The sequence below is a fragment of the Corvus moneduloides genome, chromosome 21 (genome assembly GCF_009650955.1).
Source record: "Corvus moneduloides isolate bCorMon1 chromosome 21, bCorMon1.pri, whole genome shotgun sequence".
NCBI lineage: Eukaryota > Metazoa > Chordata > Aves > Passeriformes > Corvidae > Corvus > Corvus moneduloides.
Window position 1 is genome coordinate 1,317,951 of NC_045496.1, and position 24,341 is coordinate 1,342,291.

General features: G+C 39.2%; 1 protein-coding gene across 5 annotated transcripts in view; it reads left to right on the forward strand.

The window, feature by feature from the left end:
• The first annotated feature begins 796 nt into the window (after window positions 1-796).
• Window positions 797-24,341, forward strand: part of DENND1A (DENN domain containing 1A) — a 165,412-nt gene continuing 141,867 nt past the window's right edge. For 3 of the 5 annotated variants that reach the window (XM_032131049.1, XM_032131048.1, XM_032131050.1), the window contains exons 1-2: window positions 798-954; window positions 6,729-6,799. In XM_032131049.1, coding sequence (XP_031986940.1) covers window positions 938-954; window positions 6,729-6,799 — 88 coding nt within the window. In that variant the 5' untranslated portion in view covers window positions 798-937. Of the gene's footprint in view, window positions 955-6,728; window positions 6,800-24,341 lie in introns of all 5 variants that reach the window. The other 2 variants (XM_032131045.1, XM_032131047.1) reach the window with 1 other exon arrangement.

Sequence of the window (24,341 nt, forward strand, 5' to 3'; positions counted from 1 at the left end):
CCTGTGCCCATGGGACCCGCTCCCCTCTGCACGGGGCTTTCCAAGATGGACAGTCGTGCTCCTCATCTGGCCTGGGTATCAGTGGATATCCAGGGCTCAGGATCAAGCTGGTGAGGCGGTTTGGCCCCGTCCAGGGCTGCCTGACAATTCCGTCCCGCTGACGGGCAGGGAGGCGGCTCCTGCCGCCACCGGGGTGAGTCCCGTCAGTCCGGCCCGGCCCTGCTGCTCGGGGTCGCTCCGGGACGCTCTTCAGCCGCTGAGCGCGGCGGGTGCCTGAGGGGGCCTGAGGGGAGCGGGGCCTGTCCCGCCTGAATCTCCCTGAGGGGAGCGGGGCCTGTCCCGCCTGAATCTCCCTGAGGGGAGCGCGGCCTGTCCCGCCTGAATCTCCCTGAGGGGAGCGGGGCCCGTCAGCGTTGCCATTGCCGATCCCCGGCGCTCCCTGCCGCGGTCACAGAGACAAGGGATAGGTCGGGTAGGAAGAGACCTTAGCGGGGCATCTGGTCCAACCTCCCTGTCCAGACAGTCACGAGAGCACACGGTACAGAATTGTGTCCTGACGGTTCTGGAATATTCCCCGTGAGGGAGGCTGCACACCCTCTCTGTTCCAGTGCTCAGTCAGTCGCACAGTGAAGAAGTTCTCCCTTGTGTTCGGGTGGAACTTGCTGTGCATCAGTTTCTGCCCGTTCCCTGTTTTCCTGTGGCTCGGCACCACGAGCAGAGCCCGCTCCTTTCCCTGACGGCTCTCCCGGACAAGGACGCACCGCCCGCCCCGGGCCCCGCCGCACTACAGCTCCCGGCAGCCCCCGCGCCGTGACTCGGCCGGGGCGCCGCGGCGCGGGCCGGGATGGAGTGAGGGGCGAGCGGCGGACAGAGCGCGGCCCTGCGGCCCCCGCCCGTGTCTCGCTCCGCCCCGGGTCTATGCGGCCCCCCGGAGACCATGGGATCCAGGATCAAGTGAGTGCCCTCCGCAGCTCTCAGCCCCGCTTCAGGCCCTCGGGAGAGCGAGAAGGGGACTGACTTCCCCGCCCTCCCTCCGCTCCGTGTGAGGCCGCGCGGGCGGGACCCCGGCCGAGCCCGCGGGCCTCGGGTTGGGCGAGAAGGAGAGGGAGAAGGAAGGGGAGAGAGCGCTCCCTGCCCCGCGGGCCGGAGGGACGGGCAGGACGGGCCGTCCGACCCCAACTCCGGGCGGGACCCCGGCGAGACCCTCCGGCCCTGCCCCAGGAGAGGGACGAGAGCCGACCCTGCTCCACACCCAACCCCCCTGCCCCTCCCGCTCTCAGGGCCAGGCGGGGAGGGCAGTGCAATGTTATCGGTGCAGGCCTGAGGGAAGGCGGGGGTGCTGCGTTGGGAACATCTTCATTGCCAGCACAGGCGACGCCTGTTCGGGGGTGTGGAGGGATCGAGGGAGTGCACATTTATTTGCCCAGGTTAGAGTGTGCTGACGGAAGGACTACAGTCTGGCTGGGAGATATCCCAAGTGCATTAGCAAAGGGGTTTGGGAGTAGGAGAAGAGCGACGCAAGTTATTGATGTGCTGGGCCTGCAGGTCCATGCCCTCAGTGTTTTTTTTTAGTTTTCATAAAACTGGTGGTCGATTTATTGGTAAGCCCTGTTGGTATGTTTGGTATAGTCATATTAAAAATCTCAGTTCGTTCATATGCCATTCCAGGAGAATTCAGTTCCTTGGACACAGGTAGAGGTGTAATAAAGCTATTGCCAAGCAGGGAATGCTGACATCTCTGTGTATGGAAGGGTTATAGAGTGGAGAGACCCAGGTCGATGCTGTTTTATTCAGCAGTTTCAGCAGGTGCTGTTGAGCAATTATTTTTCGTTCTTGAACACAGTGATATTCAGGATTACGTTGGGCTTTAACTTTTCACTCCTTTTGTTTAACTTGAATACAAGACTGGAGGGGACATAGTTTGTGTGATGACACATCTTCATGTTCCCAAGTCCATAGGCTGGATAGATGAAACCATGTCTTTTCAGCCACGTGTTTTAGGAAAATGTAAACAGATAATGAGTGTTTGTAATGATAGCACTGTGGCAATTGGTTGGTTCAGGAATGAACCTTCCTTCCTTCCTTAAGCATACTGTGGGCATGAGTTTTGCACATTTTTGGTGTATGTGTTATCAACTGTTGCTGCAGAGAAATGAAAGCCTGGGAAACTGGTTAAACTCTTACAGTCGAATACAGGTAGAATTGAAAACTGTAGGTCTTTTGGCAGCAGATCAGGCTGTATCTCTAACTTGCACCTTCAGACCCTGCAGCAATCACCCTTGCTTGGATCGCTTTAAGATTATGATCCAAAATGACTTCTTATGATGATCTTATCTTAAATCTATTAAGAGGTTGATGCTTACTTTAAATGCAGTTTCTTTTGTGTGCCCACTGAACCCACAAGCTGTGTTTGCCATCTTTGGGTTTGTGATTGCTGATTGGGCTTCAGTGGCTTTGAGTAGACTTTGCTAAATGAGAATGTCATCAGGCAGGTGAGATGCTCCAACTAGAAACTGGTGTCAGGGAGATGTAGCCGTTAGAATATTTAGTGCAGCCAGCAGAGTTTAGGGCTTATTCTGTGCAAAGTCTTTCAGTGTGAACTTGTCTTTCAAGACTGTGGGTAAAACCCATGTCTTTCCCAATCACCAGAATAACAGAGGTAATAAACCCAGGTAAACATTGCTTTTCATTCTTGGACTTTTTGAGAAAGCATTTTGTCTGCTGAGTGATTAAGCAACGTTGCCTTGAGCAGCACTTAATAAACTGCCTTTTTCCACTTTGGACAGAACACTGTGCCCGAGTAGTGTAAGGACAATTTTAAAAACAATCTTAGCATATACAGAGTGAGAGAGCCTGTCTGAGTAAGAGGCTTTTCTGGTCTGCCTTTCTGAGCTGGATGTTTAATCCAGCAAAGATTTTAAAGTTGGTAAGTTCCTTTTGGGACAGGTTGGGAATGTGAATGAGAGAACTGTTTGATAACTGGGTAGGGTGAGGCACATCTCCTTCAGGGGTGTCACCAGTATGTGCTGGAGCCCCAGTAAACATCCAGTAGTCGGGCCTCTTGCTTCTTGCAATAGATTGATAACTATGAGGAATATTAAACTGCTTGGCACAGGATCCCTTACACACACTGTGATAGACTCTGCATGAAACCTGGGCATATCTGTCAGATTTCTGATGAGTGTATAGTAACGAGTCATTTGAGTGAAAGATTGCTTAGAGAAAAGTATCAGTAGCTGCATCAGGCTGAAGTGAAAGAAATAAAGGAGTTGCCAGCAGTCCTGGAAGCTTTTGGCTTCTGTATAGCTGCAGGCAAAAAAAAAAGTTGAATTGAGTGTTGGGTTACAGTGCTGGGTTAATCCTCTGTCGGGGCACGTCTCAGGGAATGCGCCAGGCACTCCGTGCCAGCCAGGTGAGGTAGGATAGGAGCATTGTTAACCTGCTGCTGTCATTGCTTGGCAGCCTTTGTACTCCGTGTTACAAGACGGAAAGGATTTCTTATTTATTTATCTTAAATAATGTGTCGTTATCAATCTGTTCAGCAGAATGGCATTGCGCTGTAAAAACAGTTGGCATGTTCCTTTCCAGAGGTGATTGTATTTCACTGGTGACACAACAGATGACCAATGTACGTCTGGGAAAGCTTTCAGAGATTTAACAAAACGTTTGTCATATACTAAGATGAAATAGTATCTACCTAGGGAATACCAGGCAAGAAAGTTAAATATATGGAAACTAATCGAGGCTTCAGTTGTAGTTTCTGAATTGAATTAGTGATTACAGGTTTCTGCTAATAATTTATTTTCTGCAAGAATTGAGCAACTAAGTCTTGTTACAAGACAATTAATTATCAGGCAATGTCTTATGCCTCAGTTCTTAAGCAGAATGATACTTTCTGTCATAAGTGCTATTGCATTTTCCTATGTGTAGAAAAAAATGCTCCTGACAGAATTGAAATAGGCTGTAGATGTGTAAAGTGTGTATTTCCAGCCATCCAGCTTCGGAGAAGGACTTGATTTAATTTTATTCTGCATAAACCTGTTACAGTTTGGTAAAAACCACAATTTTTGATCATAAAAGGTACATAAATTACTTATTTGAAGTATCTTATTTCAGTGTAAAATTGAATTTCATATTGATTGCTTTGATACTGAAGTTATTTCTCCATCAGAGATTTGAAGTAATTCATACAACTAGCATTTATCACAGAAGTATTATTTTCTCATACAGCTCCTTCCTAAGTTTGTGTTTACAAAGAAGTATTGCATTTCCTTCTGAAATTACCTAGTTCTCAAATAAATGAGGTACTATGTAATTTTGTACCTCTGTGTCCTATGTATTTTTTTTTAATTGCATCTGTTTGTTCACTTGATAAGTTACCATGGGTCTGTAAGTGATTTTTGGGAGGAGGGAAAACTTGATGTGTGTGTTCAAGGCTCTTGTGCTGTGGAGGATTGCAGGGGCTGGGGTTTCAGTGCAATGCACAGGTGACATTGGACAGCAGAATATACATTTTATGATCATGTTTATGCTGTATTTGCAAACTGTGTGAAGTCTCATAGTGACTTGTTTCCTTAATGCCTCCGAAAAGTTATAAAATATTCACCATCCAACAATGACTTCATTCTCATACTGAGGTGTTGGTTGTTGAATGCAGCCTTTAATACTGAGTTTCTCACTTGGGAAAGCTACTTTAATTTCACTGTTCGTAGAAATAAATGGATGTTTGTCATGGAAAATTAAAATACAAAATGTGATGTCTTTTTGTCTGAAAGTTTTGGTATATAGCCCGTGCTCCTGCCAGCTGTGTTACACAGTGCTTTCACTTAAGAATTTGAACATGGGTTCTAACATAATACTAAAAAGGTGTTTGTTGTTTTAACCATTAGCTGTAAAAATATAAAGTTTATAAACTTTTAATTAAGAAAACATGGTGCTAAAAATAAAGACACAAACAAGGAGGGTATGATAAGGCTGCCCAGCAATGTGTATGAAAGGAAAAATACATTCCTGGTGCTCTGTGGGTATCATTTCGTCCTCACCCTGTACCATGCCTGTTGGAATGTAGCTAAACCCCAGTATTTGCAGATTTTGTACCACAACTCGAGTAGCACAGCAAGAATTATGCAAGTTTGGTTTATATTGCACAATAATAGCTGACTTTGGATTTCTCATAACTTATGAATGTAGTTTTCTGAAAAAAACAGCTACTTAAGACAAATCAGTTGGGAACTGGTGGCAAATTAAATTACCATTAAATGAGTTGTGAACCATTGTTGCTCCTGAGAGGTGCTCTGTAAAACTGAGGAGTGTGATCTTGTGCTACTGAAAGCAATGGTAGCTTTTCTGTCAGTTTAAATAGGTGTGGGGTTTGGCTTAAAGCCACTTGAGTTAAGCTAAGTGGGCCTGTGGCATGGTTAGAAATGTTTTCCTTAATCCTTTTGGTGTTAAAGTAGGATTAAAAATAATAGAAATTCTCTGAAGAGTAAGCTGAACTCCTTGACATGCTTATATGTTTGGTTTGAGATGTTGGGTAAGATGACTTTAATTTTTTAAATTATCATTCAGTTAGGAATTCTAGCATATATATTTATGGGTTTTGTCATTATTTTTGTCCTTAGCAGTAAGGGAGCTACAAAATTCACAAGTAAATTATACCACAGCAATTTTCTAATGTTAGTTTGCATTAACACATAGGAGACAATATTATCACTATACAGGCAGCCATAAATTTGGAGCAGTAATTATGCAATTTTGATTCTTGATTTTAACCAGAAAGTCTAAGAATAAAGTGTCACATGTTCAAACCTGCAAAATCCTTATTTCAGTAGCTAGACAATTACAGTCTCTTTAATCTCATAAAAAATATCTGGAGTATCTAAAATTGTTAGTCAGGAATTAAAGTATTCTTTCTTATATAATCACCTGCTGCATTTACATGCTCATTACAAGATGGAATTCCAGAGCATCACTTATAGAGTTAAATGAGTAAGGACTAAAATTATACACTAAATGGTTTGTTTGTTTGATTTGAAGTAATATCATTAACTTTTTACTTTTACTACTGGTATATTTATAACTCTTGACCAGAGTAAATCTCTCTCCTCAAGGATCATTTACATCTTGTAGCTCAATTTGGTATGCTTTTTGACTATCGCACTTATTTCCTTGCATCTGACAAATTTCTGGATTTAAGACTCTGGAGTCTCATGAGACCAAACTGTGTGCATTTGTAATATTCTCCAGCATGGCCTTTTTTTGACAAAGAGGTAGAAATATTTTGACAGGTATTAAAAAGGGGCGCTGTCTTCATCCGAAATACAGCCTCTTAAGTTTTTCAGTAGTGTGAGCAGAAAGTGACTTTGCCTCCTCTTGACTGCAGCTTCTTTTTTCCCCCCCTTTTTCCTGGGCAAATAGATGTCATCATGTTGAACTGAAGGATCACAGTAAGGAAAATGTGAATCTGGGTGTTGTTTGTTCAGTGTTGGGCAATGTGACTTTTCAGTTTGGTGAAAAGTTTCCAGGACATTTTTTTTCCTGAAAAAATCCCTGTATTTAGCACCTTTAGAAAGGTCTGATGAGAAATCATCCAAGGCTGTAAACCAAGAAATAGGGATTCTCTAGTTGTCATTGTACTGTGTGCATGCTGAGAACCCTTTCTGACTGCCTCATTGCAAGTGCACTTAAACCAAATTCTCAGTGTGCTATATACCTTTCTTTTGTTACAGACAAAATCCAGAAACTACCTTTGAGGTGTATGCAGAAGTGACCCACTCAGGAATCAGTTGCGTTGGGAAAGGTACTGTTTTGCACTGTAGTTCTACCTATTTATTGGCTAAAACTATTCTTAAGAGCCACATATTGTGAGATAATGAAGTATATTTAGTATGATGCTGTTCTGGCTTTTAAAAATATCGTAATCACTGGTTCTGGGGAATCTTTTACAGTTAGGACTAAAAATGAGAAATGCATGTTTCTGACCACCTGATTGTGGACGATTTTCAGGTTTCTTTGACTGTTTTGTCTCCTTTTGTCTTGTAAAATATAAATGACTCTTTTCTTGATTAGGTTGAAAAAGTAAGTTCTTTTTCAGATTGGTATTTACTGCTCATGTAAAAAAAAAGGTCGTTTTAAATCAAAAAAATACTCTTAAAACATCTTGTTTGGAATTTATTTTTACTTCCCCTTTCTTACTTGTCTACAGAAGTATTTTTATCTGCTCCCAGAATTCTCGCTTTGATCAAATGACTTTATCTGGAAATTAGGCATGGATGCAGCTTACGATTTGGTTAACTGTTTTTACCATTGCTATCAAGTCATAATTACACAAGTATTTTTCTATAATATTATTTTTGATAAGTATTCCTATATTTATGGTAGAGAACTCCCATAACTGCTGAAACCAACATGTAAGTACATTTGGGAATTTTTGATTGCACTTTATCTAACCTGAGGAACTTGATCAAATAACCAAGAAAAGCAAAGGTTGAAATCTGTAATGCCAGAATTTAGTTCAAGATACTGTTATGAGAGTTCAGTGTGTAGAATGGTACAAAAAGGAAGTTTGTCAAAATTAAATAATTATGATTAGTCAGCATATATTGAAGTAGTATTTATTTTGTCTTGTACGAAACAATCGTGTATGTTGTAGATATGGTGTAATGAACAAATAGAAAGGATTTTTATATTTTATTGACTGGAAAGCCACTTACCTCCTTTTATATCTGTATTTGTTACAGTCTGCAAAAGTCAAATAGCTGCAACTCCTTCCTTCCCTGCCAAAGCCTCCATAGGAGTTGTAACTGGAATACAGTTTTGGCTTATCCTACTGCTCTGTGCCATCACAACTATTTGATGTAACTGCAGGAGCCCTTTTAATAACTGGTCTTTGTTTCTGCACATCTGACCTGGATTCTAGTGCCAGAAAATCTGAACAAATTTGACCATAAACATTACATTGTACAGTACTAGTGTCTGGGTATAATCTTCTCTTTGAAGTTTGTTTGCATCCCCCTGGAGGGATTAATTCCCTGCTGTGGGAAGGTGGGTTAAAAAGCACGGAAACTACTTTACAGGTTTTTAATTGGAGAATTTAGTATACATTTTGTTCTATAAACCAACTGATTCTGTGAGAGTTTCACTTAGTTGTGTTTTTAGGTTTGTTGTATGCACTTGTAGGTGCAAAATCTTCAGAAATTCTTTTTAGGGAGTAAAAAAAGAGTTTTAATAATTGTTTTTACAAGTCATGTATTTTGAAGTTACTCTCTCTGAAGAATCTTTTAAGAGATTTTCCCCAACCAATTTTTTATACTTAAGTAGTACACTTTATTCTCAGAAGCCTTAGATTTGCGTATACCCAAATATTTTGTCCTTCTGTTCTGAATGAACAGAATGTCTGGTTCTTTGCAGTGTTGACTGTATTTAACAGTTGCACTGTATACCAGGCAAATTCCAAAAATACAGACCTAGAAACCTCCATGTAGTCTCTGTCCACATTTTGGCTGAGTGTTCCACACCAAAAAACTAAGAATATAGATTAAATTTTCTTTTTTGCAGTCAGGGAATGTATGTTACATGGCAAGGAGCAGCTACTGTTGAGAAAAGTAAAATGCATAAAAGGTGCATAAGAAGCAAATTATCAGGCAGGTTTAAAACTATTTCTTCCCATTTAATTGATCCCAAGGTTAACTAAGACAGCTGTTTTTGAAGTCTGTGTCTAGTATAATAGCGCTATTGATATGTACAGTGCTCTTAATTCTGATATCAATCTTCTGACTTGGTCTTGAGGAGAAAGAATTGCTCTAAAGCTGTAACAGTCCTAGTGTGTGGGATTGTCTGGCTTGTGGGATGGTAAAACCTGCCTCTATTTTGTTATTCAAAAATTTGTGTAGCTGACATGGATTAACCCCAGCTGGCAGCTCAGCCCCACGCAGCCGCTTGCTCCCCCAGCCCAGGTGGGATGGGGGAGCAAACTGGAAGAGGAAAAGTGAGAAAGTAGCAAAGGATGTTTGCCATGTGACTGTGAAGTTCAACTGAAGTTTGAAGCTTCAATGTATTTCGTAGCTCACAGTCAACTGTGGAAGGGAAAATCCTGTTCTGGGTTCCAAGAAAGACATCAATAAACTGGACCAAGTTCAATGGAGGGCCACAAAGATGGTGGGAGAGCTGGAGCACTTCAGTGTGAGGAGACAAGAGTGCTGGGCTGGCCCATCCTGGAGGAGGCTCCAGGGAACCTGAGCAGCAGCCTTCCATACCTGTGGAGTTCATCGGGATGAGGTGTCCAGGCTCGCCAAGTGATGCGTGGCAAGAGGACAAGGTGCAGCGACAGACAGAATCAAGAGACATTCTAAGTGAATATTGGGAACCTGTTCATCATGAGGAGTCAAGTATTAGACCAGGTCACTCAAGATGTTGTGCATCTCCATCCTTGGAGGTTTTCAAGACCCTTCACAGCCTGAAGAACCTGGTCTGAACCTCACATCTGGCCTGTCTTTGAGCAGGAGGTTGGACTAGAGACCTCCCGAGGTCCCTTCCTGCCTCAATTATCCTATGATCCTAATATTTGATTTATAGAAGTGTAAGCTTCAGGATCATCTGGGAAATGTTTTGTACGCTTAATAAGGTACAAAGAGAAAATTTTCATTGAAACCAAAGAAGTTGAAAAAGTGGACATTGTTTTATTCCAGTCCAGGCAGAACTTTGCCAAACCACAGTGAAATGTGTGAATTGAGAGTGGAAATGATCACTGGATCAGCTCGCTGTGCTCTCACTGTCCTTTCCCCTTGAGATTGTTTAGAAAAAATTATCATCTGTGCTCAGCATTGTAAATTTTTGGCACATGCAGTCTTTGCTACATTATGCAATTCCAGCATTCAGTTGTATTTAAAGATGGTTTTTGTGCTTTTCTTTGTTGAATTCATAAACTTACTTGGAAATGTATGGATTTTTCTTACTTATGTAAACACGATGTCTTTTGTTTGAGAGCTGTGAAGCAGGATAGCTGCAACTCTGACCAGTCACATGAAGATGAATATTTCTTACTAAAAATGTATTTCCGTAGGAGAAGACAACCCCAGACCATTTTTTTGCCTAATGATTGGGGTTTCTGTGGAAGCTGGGAATTTCCCTTTCTGAGAGGACATGTATTTTCCCTGTTTTTTCTTTTACTGCCAACATACCTATAAAAGCTTTTGTTGTTATTCCTGTCTGCATTTACTCCTGGCAGGGCTTTAGCTTTCCTAACCTGATGTCTGGTGGTTCAGACAGTTTCTCTGCATTCCTTCCAGGACATATTTCCCTGCTTCCACCCTCTGGAAGCTGCCTGTTTGTGTTTAGTTTGTCCAGGAGCTCCTTGTTCATCCTTAGAGGCCTTCTCTTTCCTGATTTCCTCTTTGCAGGGATGCATTGCTCCGGAGCCTGGAGCCTTCTCACCAAAAGTGAGAAGCTGCAAACTAGAATAGAAAGAACGAAGTCTGTGTTTTTACAGTGACAGTACATGGAATTTATCTAGTGAGAAATCTGTGTTGTGTGTGTCAGGTGTAAGTATGTCAAGCAGAGGAACTTTGCAAGTCTAATGCTTCTCACCAGCTCCCACACATTTACTTTCAGAAAAAGAGGGGAAAATAGTCATGATTTTATTGTAAAAATGAAATATTTTAGGGGAAATATTGGCTCAAAGTAAAACTACTAAGTTTTGTATCTCTGGTGCATGGTCTTCTCTCATTCATTGGAATTGTTACATGACGTGGATAATTTGAGAGCAAAATAAAAACTTTGTATGAAGTACTGCTATTTTACTGGATTTCTTTTTCTATTTTTAATCTTTTTGTAAAGGAAGGAAAAATTCATTTTATAAGATTGTGATTTTTGTGTTTGTCATGGCATTTCGTAATAGTGAAACTACACAGAAGTTGAGGTAGTAAATTAGAATGTGTATTGTTTCTTTTACAGACCTTAAGCACTTCTAGATATCCAATTCTATGCTATTGACACATTGTAGGCAAGTAAAGTGCATTGCAACTGTTTCCTATGTTTTTAATCTCAGCCAGAAGATTGTTTTGTGCAGGTTTTTTGAGATGCAGAAGTAGAAAGAATCTGCTAGCAAATTTAGTTTAAATACCTTTATAAAGAAAGTGAAAGCTTACTACTTGTGAAATTTTTCTTTTAACTTTCAAAGCTCTTTATGATCTTAAAACTGCTGCAGATCATCCATCAAAAATAGGATGTGACAAATTTAAGGCTGTTGCTGGACCTCAGCCAAAGATTCTCTCTTGTTAGAAAGGGCTGTGAAGAGAATTGTAGTCTGACTGTCAAACTGTTCATATAGCAAAAGAGAATTTGTTAGTCTAAAGTAACCGATCAAAATAGTCTCTGAAGTAAGAGCATTTGAAAGTAAATGCTCGCAAGAGTAAAACACCCCCTACACCCCTGTCTGGGAGGACGTACCATGCTTTTGTGTGGGGTTTTTGTGTTCTTGCCAAAGCAGACATTATAAAAGTATGTCAAATCTGTAGCTTTACCATGTAGTGTGCCAAAAGGCCTTTCTCTCCAAGGACCTCATCTTTCATCTTTTTGTGAGTGTAGCATAAATTCTTGCTGTGTGTTCAAGGAAAAAGCTGAAATGGTTTAGTACAGCTAAAGGATTTCTTTCTTAGTGTTTTTTTAAAAAAACATGGTAAGTTAGAAGCCTAAATGTGACTGCATGGACAAAGTGTGTGTTAGAGTTTAACAAATGTTCACTGGATTAGGAAAGGAAATGTAGTTTATGCTACTTCTTTTATGACAGAATTTAAAAGGTCTTGCTGTAAGACTCTCCATGTGCTTCTTTCTTTTCTCGAAAACATACCACTAAGTTGAAAAGGGAGATGAATCTTAGAAGGAAACTATTAACTCTGGGGTAGTTTATCATTGTTTGAGTGAAAGGATGAAATTTGCATTTGAATTGGCTCCTAGAGTAGCATGTACTACTAATCTTGTTCCTACTAGAAGCTTGTGAGTAGTTTAAGTACTTCCTTCTTTACTTTTCATGTTGTAGCCTTGGGTTGTAATAGCTCTTTCTCTTCCTCCCCCCGCTTCCCAGTAGATCACAAATGTATAACTTAAACTAATCGAAGTCCTTAACTCTACTGGGAGAAGTCACAATGTACTTGGGCCCTAAAATTATTCTACAGTTGTCACTGTGGTTTCTGTGGTAGGACTTCGGCAGGTAGACACACTGCTGCGAGAGACACACTGCTGCTCCTTACCATTACCTTTTGTCATGTATTATAATGTTACATAGCAGAGCAGTGCCTCCTGTATAGATGAAGGATTTTCTTGAACATAAGCAAAGTTACTGGACTAGGATTAAGTTAAGAGCTGGTCATTCAAGGGTTTGTAAACCTTACCTATGCACCTCTCAGAGCAGCCTTTACTTTTTTAAGATGAAAACATTTTGTTGGTTCCAATCTGCCCATTCTGTATTGAGAAACAGATAAAATGCTGAAGGTTTAGGAATAATGAAGTGCAGAATTCAGGTCTCTTTCCATTAAATAAGGGCTTTCTGTTGAAGGGGCTGGAATTCCCGTATCACGAGTTTTCCTATCCCATCTTTACAGTGTTATGTTGCTACACCAAACTTCCTAAAGCAGGATTGGAAAAGTAACCAAACCTAAGTAGGTAGGTGGTATTTGGGAATTCTAATTCTCCTAAGCTGCTGCTTTGTTTTTCTGTTTCCATTTGATTGCTTTGCTTTTAAGTACAAACAAGGTGGAAGATTTTAACAAAGAGCTTACTGGGACTGCAGTGTCCGGGTTAGTGAATAGCACTGTTTGAGCTGTTTTCTGTGAAGACAGTTCACAGTTTGGTTTTTACAGTATAAATGAAATACAGAGCTCAATTTGAAGAGAAACTCACCTTATTAAAAAAATACTAGAATCTGTCATTTTGCAAGTCATCTTAAATTTTGTCTAACACATTTTTAGGCGTGTTCTTATCTGATAGTACTAGATTTAATAAACCCCCAAACCAGTAATATCAAGTATGACTGAGTGTTTCTCTGTTGCTGTGAGCTGTTTTGTGGGAAGAGAGCAGTTTGGCCTTTCTGGTTCATGCTTTAACTACTTCTGTCCACAGTCTTCCCTATTTCACAAGTATTTACTAATCTGCAGTATATTGCTATGCTGGCACTGTTTAACTAGACAGAAAAATTCAGCACAGAAAGTCTCACTCACAGGACTTTAAACTCTTTTGTTGATTTATATTTTTTTAAAGGAGCTTGACATCTTCATCAAGTTCACAGTGGGCCTGCTTTGTTTGCTTTCTCTTGAATGCTTGATAAGATTTTTCTTCTATTGTTTTGTGCAGCAAGGACAGAACTTGCCATGGCTGAGGTGGTTTTTTTGTAAATCCACAATATGGTCATTGTCTGGTGCTGAATAATTGTGACTGCTTTTTGTACAACCAGAACTAAGGCTTTGGCTGTGAACAGATTCCTTCTTAGCGTGAAAAGAGACTAATCCATGTAAATACAGCCCCAAAATAAAGCTTTACAGAAAAAGGGAAAGGCTGCTAAGCAGGAGGGCAGAGGTCAGCAATTTAACCTTTAACCTAACAAATAAGAAGCATGAAAGTTCCCGAATTGGTTTACAAAGGCAAGCTCCTGTGATCTGTCAGTTTTTCTTTTCATGATAGAGTTGGGTGAGAAAACTGACTGACAGCTAGTGCCTTTTTAACTGCAGGTTGGAATTAACTGCTAAACTGAAACTTTCTTAGGGAGGGTTTTTTCCTAGTGATTCTAACATTATTTTCATTCACTAGCTATACTTAGAGTTTTCCTTGAATTTATAGATGAATTTGAGTGGTTGTTACTTTTAAAGAGTTCTTGAGAGACTTAATTTAGATACCCAATATACTGAAATACTTAATATATCAGCATTTCAAGCATTTAAGAATTTGGTGAAGCACTTGTTGCAATTAACTCTCTCTTACTGTGCTGCTTTAAGAGTAAGGCTGCTATGCCAGTAACTGCAAAGAGACTGTACTTTGAATAGAGTCCAAACGTTGATGTTAAAGGGGCGTGTGTGTGTGTGTGTGTGTGTGTGTGTGTTTGACTTTCTTTAAGGGAGTAGTTTTAACTTTAGTTCATTCTCAGTCACAAGCATTTCCAAGGTGGTTTGTTTATTGTTTGTTCTCACTTAATCACGACAGGTAATCTTGTTAATGAGTGTTAACTTCTGCTCAAAGCTTAGTGCATCTGCAGTCAGCAGTTAGCCTAGATATAGACATTGATGTAAAGAACTTTCAATTCGAGTGTCATTCGGGTGAAAAAGAAACAAAGTAGTAATGACTTTAAAGGAGACTCCCTGTAGATTGAAGAACGGCAACTTTGGGTGGTTCCTTTCCCTAGTGTTAGCATGGTCCCAGAAGTGACTGACCTTCCACAGTTGGATGATGCTTCCTATTGATGTTTTCAGTAGAAATACTGGAATTTAGAATTTGTGTCTGTCTTTAGTCTGTTGACATGCAGGTTGATGGTTGTAGCAGAGCACTACTAAGTGCTTTAGAGCACTTAACAGAGCACTGCTTTAAGTGCAGCACTCAGGTGAAGCAAGTTTGGGGAAGCAAAAGATGAACTAGATCTGTTTTTATTGCTGGTTCTTCTTGTTACAGGGAGTTCCTTGCAAGAAGAGAATGTAAACTGGAATTCAAAGAGAGGCCTGTCAGAGTGCCCAAGGCAGTACTGGGCTGCCTGCCTTTGGTGTGGTATTTTTTGTCATAAACAGAAAGTGACATTGTTAGGTTTTCCTGTGGTTTTTTGTTGGTTTTGTTTTGTGGTGGGTTTTTCTGTTTGTTTGTGGTTTGGGTGTTAGGTTTTTTTAAAATTGAAATGGAGTTTAAAAGAGATTATTTGAGGATAGATTATTATCAAATAAGTGTAAAATTAATGCAAGACTATTGTTTTACTTCAGCAGCGGTTGTAAAAATCCAAGATCAAATCTAAACAAATCCCATACTCTACCTTCTGTGCTACCAGAGACCATTTGCATTTTGGTCCTTCTGGGGCTAACAAGTTTTGGTAAACCATTTGTCAAAATTCCAGATGCTGACAGATTTTTGGCTCCTGGGAGATGACTTTTTTGCCTTTTTAAGATGAAAACAGCTTTTTATATACTTTTTAATATTACTTTTTTTCATGGAAGAGTGAGATAGAATCAAAACCAAGGAAGTTGCACTTCCATATTGAGGATGATAACCTTGGATAGAGGGAAGGGAAGAGACAATTGATAGTGATAATCTGTTGTCTGGAGTGGGTTATGGTCTGGAGAGTTTTTTCTGAGCACTTTCCTGACTGGAATTTCCACCGTTAGAATTTGTGCTGGGATTTTAAGTGGTGGTGAAGGGAATTAGACTCACAACTCCCATTGCATTCTACAGGTGTTAATTCAACCCCGTTTTCGGTTCCTTTGAAGAATCATTTACTTTGAAATGATGTAGTTATGAATATAAATAGTGGTAACATGACTTCTTAATTAATTGATTCTTACATTGTTACACCTCTTAAGTAAATGTCTCTAGTTTCTGTCTGTAAGATACTTTGGAGATCATTGAGATCTTCTGTTCCAAAGATTCTAAAAGCAGATTATCACTCTGTGTGGAGAAACACCTACCAAAAATAATTAATGCAGACTCAAACCAAGTGTGAAAATGTGAAGACAGAATGGCTGATTGAGCAACACAGTATGGGCAGAGGCAGAATCAGGTTGCTGATGTTTCCTGTTTGTAAGGTGCATATTTGATGCAGTGTTACTTCAGTGGTGTGCTTTATGATTGTTGAATATGGCACTAAGAGAATGCAGACAAGTAGGGAAGGATCCCAGGAGGTGAGGAGTGGCTCCGGTGGAGCAGAAGCTGGTGCATGCTGTAGGATGGGTTGTACTTCTGTAGGATAGAGCTGCTCAGTGGGCAAGGGCAGGAGCAAGTGCTAATAAAACATGGCAGAGGAAAGGTAAAAAGCAAAAAAATCCCCAACCAAAACACAACCCCCCAAACTTTCCCTTGAAATAGGTATGAAATTTTCTTCTGGAACTGTGCTTCACTTGCATGTAAAATAGTTCCTGGTTTTATCTGATACTTGCCTGCTGGCCATTGACTCAGTTTAATTTGAAGAGTTTATCAAACACATTCAAAAGATTCATTAGGGTAAATAACTCTCTATTAAAGCTATTACCTGTGTCCACAAATGTCTTAGCATTCATACTTTTTTTTTTACATTTGCCACAAACTAATGTATTGATCTCACCTTATTCCATTTTATCTAGAGGTGATCCTGGCACATGGAAAAATGTTATAAATATGCTTATTTTGCTTCATGGTGATTGAATTCTTTCTACACTAAAGATCAGGTTATATTTGCCCTGTGTATTTGTGGCTTAAGGCCTTACTCCTGTTTGTGATGATCCATCATCTTCTTTTGTACACAGTCGTGTTAAAAATTGTTTTGATTATAGTTTGGGAAAATTTACTTGTAAATTAGTTGCTAAAAATATCTACCACTACAGTATATCACAGATTCCATCAGTACTGTAGTAATTAAAAATGCTTCTTTAAGGTATTTTCTGCTGGAAAGAATTAGCATGTTGAAACAGACGTGTGCAGCTTTGTGTGCACCTTGGCAGTGTTCATAAAAAAGAATGGATGTAGTGAGTAAATAGAATTATTTAACTTGTTCAATATTTTATTCGTTAATGAACTGTAGAGGTAAAGAATAGTGAAATCTCACAATTTGCCATCTCTTTTGCACGGATGGCAAAAGTGTGCTTTGTTGCACTTAGAAATATTAAATGTGGCGTCTAATAATACAGTAATTACAGCTTTTCATTTTGATGTATTTCTTGATTGCTTTGCTCTACCCCGGCCGTGGGATTAGGTCCTTCACTAAATCATCTTGAAACAATTCTGTATCTAGACTAAATCCTTAGAATACAACGGGTATCAATCACATGGACAGTTAAAATTGAGTATTGACATGTTTTTAAAATAGTCATACATCTCAATTTTGTTTATCTCAAAGTTTTAAAAACCTAATGACCTCATTGCAGCTCGGCTATAATTACCATGTTTAAACTTCTGTGCATTTTTTAGTTTAAACAGCCTTTGTGTTTTTTTTAAACCAAAAGAAAATTAATGAGAAGAGACAAAGAGACATCAAAGAGGTTTTCCCTCTGATTGCAGTGTTAGAAGTTTTGCCTGAAAATAGGTTACATTTCTTCTGTTTTCAGCTGAATCCTCATTAACTTTACATTTTAATGATGTCCAGAGCAAATTATACGATTATGGTAGATGCCTTAAAGGGAAGCTTAAAGGACACCTTTTTAATGTTTGTTTCTTTATTGGTGGCAGTATTTGCACCAGTATTATAAACAGCATTGAACTGCTAAAAGTAATTCCAAAACATATCAAAAATATATTCCATTTTTGCCATATATGTAGTATGAGTGTCTTCATTTAATATTTAACACAAATAGAGCATGTTAGGGGGAGATCTTCATCTTTGTAGAAGAAAAATGTAAATCAGATCCTTTGAAAGAGTTTACAAATTACTTGTGCATCTTCTACGCAGTTTAATTTATAATGATAAAGTAAAATGGAGACAGATGATTTAACAAAGTCTCAGAATTGTTTTGTTTTCTTGAACCTTCAATGGAGACAGTGGTTGAAATGTTAATAAAGTGCTAGTTTGTATTTTTACAAAGACAAAAAGCGTTATTGGGGGAACTTGGTGGAATTTCAATTTATTCTGTTTAGAGGAGCTCTAATAACAGCAGTTCTGTGTTCTAATGTACTTCTACTAAAAATTAAGATTGCATAATTAACTTTCTAGATGAATAATTGTGTTATATCAAATGCAGCCACAAAACCTTGTATTCAATGCACCTTAAACAAGGTTAATTGAAATTGGCAATAGCTGGAATTTGGACAGTTCAGAATGAAATACATAATTTCTGACTGTAGCTCAATGAAAAGTTAGAGCAAAAGACCTTGTGAAAAGTGGGGTCTTCTGTTTCCCTGTCCTGACACTTGGTGTCTGTGCTTTATGAATAGAACCTTTGATTTTCTTGTGCTGCAATTCAATCAATAAAATGTTGGGAGTTGGAGTTATGACAAGGTGATGGGAAAAAGTAGGAGTGTCCCAAAGCACAGCTGCAAGGTCGGGCTCAAAATCCAGTTGTGACACGTGACATGTTTCCATTTGAGGTCCGAAAGGTTCGTCGTTCATGTCTCCATTCCATCATAGAAAGAAATTCCTAATTATTCTCTGATTATGCCCGTAGATACATCTCTGCTTGGCATATGGGTTGATGAAGCTCACCTCCTGCATCTGTATATTCAGTATTTCAGATTGGTATTTCTAAAACCTTCCTTTGCAATGGAAACAATCCGTAAAACTTGTTTTTTAATAAATGCAGCCTCCCAATGTACCAGCTCTTCGTTCCCAGCTGTGTTACCCAGGCTTTGGTGTTGGGGCTGGAGCTCAGAGGAGCTGCACTCGCACGTGCTCATCTGCTGCAAGAGGTTCTCGAGAGCTCAGACTTGTAAACGTGACTATCAGAATAATCCTTTTTGTCCTGAGAATTTCCACCTTAAGGGTCCTACAATTTTATGATCTGCTCTTCCACTGAAATTTGTAGTGTTTTAGTGTCTTGGTGTATGTACACTTAGCTCTTAGGGAAATGAAAATTTGGCTTTTATTTTGAACTCGAATAATTTTTTGCTAAATAGTGCCTGCTTGACTTCTTCCTCATTGATTTTAGACTACTGTGTCTTGATGGAAGCATTTGATATGCCTGTCATTAATAATCATTGAATAAAGCAAGAGTCGTTAGATAGAAAGAAAACTAAGCTTAGCCTTTCCATTTCAGTATGATTTTACATCTTCTATTCAATGTTAATTTTCTGTAGAAACTCTTCAGAAATCTAAATTGTCATGATTGTCTGGGAGTTATGAGAGACCCAAACTGCACATCCAGCTTGGTGTGCTTTAGGTGATATTGTGTAAGAAAATGGGTTTGGGTCTTTGAAAGGTTTGGCTCTCTGCAAGTGTGAAAACAGCTGTTGAAAGCTGTGGTTTAAGTTCCTAGTTTATCTTAAGTCTTTTAGCTTCGATGCCTGCTAATTTTTAGCATTTTTAGTTTGAAGATGTGTCGCTAAAGGAAAAAAAGGTTGAGTGCAATTTCCTGCTTTTTCTCATCTTTCTTTTATAGTTATCAAAGAATTTACAATCTTTAGTTGAGATGCAAAATAAAAATACTGATTAATAAACTCAGGAAAATATGTATTACTAACTGCTAGCTGACTGAAAGATGTACATGTTATTTTTATTTCCTTGGCATGAAGAATTTTGTATAGAATCATATTAGCACTGAAAACATGGAATGTTCTTCCTGGTAACTTGTTCTCCAAGTATTTGCAGTGTGGCTGTTTCCAGCCGGTTATGTGTTAACGATAGTGCAAGGCTGAAGCATTCCAATCATTCATACGCCTATCCTCCCTTTCTCATAAGGGTTTCTTTGCTCAGGGTTTTTGCCTTATTCCTTTTGCTTTGTTGTGGTCAATTCAGTCAGTATAATAGCAGAGACACTGGCTTTTTTTCCCCTTTTTTTTCTTTAATAAAGAGTTATGTTAGAGATATACTATAACAGAGATAAGAGCTATTTATGTCCTAAGCTATTGATTTTTAATTAATGTTGCCTGGGCTCATGCATGTTGGCAGAATTGCTAACAGCTTGTGGCATTTTTTAATTCACATCTTCTTTTTTGGTATTTTGACAGTGTCATTCATATCTCATGAAAAAGTACCTCGTCAGGTTAAATGCGTTAAAACACCGAGCAAAAAAAAGAGGAGAGAATGGAACATAGGGCTGCCTAGAAACCTTGATCCATTGCCAAAGTATTTAAACAATTTAGTGTTTTGGTTTTCTAGCTCCAAGCTGCTTCTCAAATCCCTTGCTAATTAATCCAGTTAATTCTTTGTAGACTAACTGTATGCAGGGCTTTTTCTTGGGCCTCTATCGCTGAGAACCGTTTTGTTTGAAGCAAACCTAAGCTCTGTTATAAAGGTTGTAGTAATAACGTGAGTACTTGCAGATGTAAATACAGTGTTTTGAGCCTTTTTAAAAGGAGTTGTGTTTGTGTGGGTAACTTCTAATTTAATCTTTCATGTTTAAAAATTAAACATATATGCTTATATAATAAGATGGAGAAAACTTCATCATTAGTTTGGTCACTTAAGAAAAGGCTGTGGAGCCTCTGTGGAACAATTACAGCATGGAGCGTTAGTGTTGTGGTACTACAGTTAGTGATATATGTTTATTTTTAAACAAGTAAATAATGGTAAATGTTGTTAATTTCTGTTCTCAAAAAAGGGTGTTTGGACATAACACAAATAAGAGTTTAGCAAAAAGGAGAGTTTTTAGAAATGACCTGTTGATGCTTGAAATTCTTCTGATGTGAGTACAACAGCAGTATGAATTCAGACCTGGAAAAAGCATCTGGGGAGCAGAGAGCTTAGAAACCCAATTAGACGTGGAATGAGATAATGAGAACAGAGTAGGTACTGCTCAAGGTGTGCTGCTGTGTGATAAAAGCTGCCCCAGCTCTTGAGCTTCCTTCTAGTGTCAGATTTGTGAGTGTTTCTCCCAGCATCCCACTTCCAGAGTTGATGGCCAGCTGCACTTCAGCACCGCCTGGATCATCAGCCTGTGGAGAGAGATTGTGCAGGTGGATTCAAGTTACATTTTTAAGATTATCTTTGGAGTTATTAGTGAAGGAAAGAGATTGTTTTCTGCAGATCTGCTGCTAAGGGTGACCAGATTGAAATGAATCAGCAGAGCATTGAAAAGAGCTGAAAGTTTAGTTGGGAGTTTGTGGTTTCTTAAAGCTGGTCAAGGGAAACAGAAAGGAAATTAGTGAAATTGCTGGGTGTATATATGCCTGATTCCTAGGGCTGTGACATGATTATGAAATGTTCCTGCTCAGAACTAGACTACTCCACTCTCTCAGGAGCATTTTGATAGCTGGGTGTATGCTCTTGTACATCTTGGAGGTATCAAGTGTCTGAAAACATTTTTTGTGGTTAAAAATCCTTTTGATACCCTTGCCTTTTCTACAGTAGCAAAAATGTTTTAAATTTTTTTAGTGAGATGATAGATTTCCTATCTAACTGCACTGAGTATCAGCAAACTCCTCTTTATCTAAACCAAATTTTTCTTCAAGCCAACAGCACTGCTTTAAATGTGCTAAACTTACTTTCTCAGAGACCTTCTTTTTGTTACAGCATTGCACACAGCATGAAGTGAGCTTTGCTAATGGTAACTGAAAGCATTGCAGCCATGAACTAGGTCAGTCCTGCAAGTGTCAGTATATCCATGGCTCTGTTGTGGTGCCTGATGCTGTCCAGTTAATGAACTTTCCTCCAAAAGAGAGAAGTCATTCTGAGCAGCTGAACACACAGTGAATTTTGTTTTTCTTTCATCTCACGGTCATTAGCTCCATGAGATGTATTTTTCCATGTTAGGACCTCCTTCCCCTCACCCCCATTAAATTCTGAATGGTGTTCAAGAAGTTCAACTTCTGTCATCAACATTTCTGACTCCACAGAAGTGTTTTGCTGTGGAGTATGTTGGATGCTTTTCCTGTTCCTACAAACTTTCATTTAATGCTTCAGTTTTGGGCTGTCATGGGACCTCAGTGGTGCTGCAGCCTTAGGTGAGGCTCACTGTGACCAATCTCTGATTTATTTATTTTTTTAATGGATTCCAGCTTCCCTGTTCTTACAAATTTTTACTGTTTTACCATTTTGAAAGAATGGACACCATTAATAGGAGTGGTGAGTTGAGATGGGCGTGTTACATGGTTCAAGCTGAAACAAAAAGGTGAGGCTGAGTATTGAAGGGTACAAGGCCAAGTTCTGAAGTGTCCCAATAAAATAATTATTGCTCTCTCTTATTTATGATCTTTTAATATAGGAACTTGCACACCTCAAAATTCAGGAATGTGTTGGTGACCGTGGAAATTCTTGGTCAGTTCTGTTTCATACCACAGGTTTATGGGTTGGAAGTGCAGTAAGGGTGAAGCTCTAAGTGTAGCTACACTGGAAAAGCTACAGCCGGAGCACCACTATGAAATCAGCTCCCCGGAAATGCTTGTGAAGTTTGGCTGTCCTTTGTTGATAAGGACATGGATGAATCAGATTTATGGTGTGATAGATAAGCTGTATCTTACTACTGCACATGCCCAAAAGCATTTGTGGTGACATCTCCACTGCAGAGACCAAACCAAAATTGACCAAAAAAAGACCGAATCAAAAATGAGGTTTTCAGCATTTCACCTTTGATAGTATCTGTTTGTTCTGTTTCAATGCCTATGAATAACTAAAGCATCCTGAACTAAGCAGAGATGCACTAACAGAAGCCATCAGGCCCCCAGCTGATTGTGCAGCTCTGCTTTCTCTGAACTGTGCAGTTGCTGTGCTGGAGGTTCCTGTCAGAGGGTATTTGTGCGGTCAGTGACAGAGCAGTGTCTGGGAGCAGTGCTGCTCCACTGCAGCAACACATGGGCACTTGGAGACTGAAAACAGTTGGAGACTATCGATATTGAGAGTATGAAAGTGGGGTCAGAGTTTGAAACATTAGAAAGTTACATAGCTTGAGGCTTAGAAATCAGTATTCACTGTTGCATGTGTAACAAAGAAGGTTTCTCTCTGTAGTTTGGGCAATTATCCAGTTGCTCAAGAGAAGGGTTGTTGTTGTTCCTTTCTTAGTACAACACTTCAAGAACTTATGGTTGGCTACAACACTTCTGTTCCATGTCCTTTTTCAGTCAGTTCAGATTAAACCTGATATGTGACAGTCCATATAGCAATGAATGTATTTCTGCAGTGCTTTATGTTTTTCTCTGATGTCTATCTGAAGTTCTTGTCGTTGGTGAATTTTGGAAAGAAATTTTTAAAAAGTTAAACAATTGTAAAATGTTCTCTAAGACATAGGAAATATAGGTAATTACCAAATTTAAATGGCCAAACTATCATTAAAGCTAAAAATGACAAAAATAAAACAGCTTGGAAAATGTTTATGAAATTCTATTTTCTAGTAGTGAAAAGCCTGGCAGTGTGTTAGAAAATACTGTTTGTTTTCATTAGCAATTCCTTTAGGTTTTGTAATGTAGTTGATTGATTGCCGTGGCCACATTATGGTTTTACACAAGTTCCTTTTAATACACTATTGCTAAAAAGCAATATGACATTAAAATGTTAATTCTGGTTTTCTTCAAATTAACAAACGAGTAAAAAGTTATTTGGTTGACACAGGAAAGTAGAAAATGTAACATTACTTAAAAATTTCTCTTAAAATTAATTGAATAAGGATTTTTTAAAATGAAGGTGCTTAGTATGCCACTGTTGGGTATTAATTCAGCTGTCTATAAGCTCTACTTTTATAAAATATAACTTTTATTTTTGCTGCTGTACAAAGTGAGCTTAGAGAAATTGTTTTGGGTGCATGTGCTTGGCAGTTGAGCAGAAGCAGTAGTCTCGGGCCAGCAGATAGACATTCAGAAATCATTTGAAATACATGTCTTGTAAATATTAAAGAGGTGACTGTTTCTTGTAAAGCTGTCAAAGCTCTGGTTGCTTTGGTCTTATCCTTAGAATTTGCATTCTGAAAATCTAAGCTAACAGATTAGACAATCACTGCTTGTGTCTGGTATTGTTAAACTCTAGGTGATGCACTAATCTGTATTAATTAATTAATCAGGATTAATTTTTGCTGCATGTTAGCTAGATGTGATAAAGGTTTTTTATTTTTCTTTCTTTATTGCTTCTGAGACTTTTAGAAAAATCTTAGCTTGTAAATCCTGCCCTTCATGGTATTGGCACTTCCAGACTGTCACATTTAAATCAGAGCCTGAAATATTAGTTAACTGTTTCTTTCATATTCCCAGGACAAGGAGGGCTTACCAGCTGCTGTGGAAGTGGAGAGACTGTCACCAGGCAACTCCACTGTCTCGGAATATAAATACAAAGAGGCAGGAGAGAAACAAATTCAGTATTCATGGCCTGAGCACTTGAAACACATCTCTATTAAATTTATAGAGTGTCAAAAAGGTTATGAGAAAAAATACAATGATCAAACACAAATAAATTTAAAAAATTATTAAACCCAAAAAAAGCCTGCTTAAAGTAGGTGTTCCCATTCAACTTCTGCATTTAAACTCTTTTGTATAATTATTACAGGCAGCCTATAAAATGTTTCAAAACACTTCGTATTTCATTTTGTAAGTCAGGCTTTGTGGATTTCTTGACCATT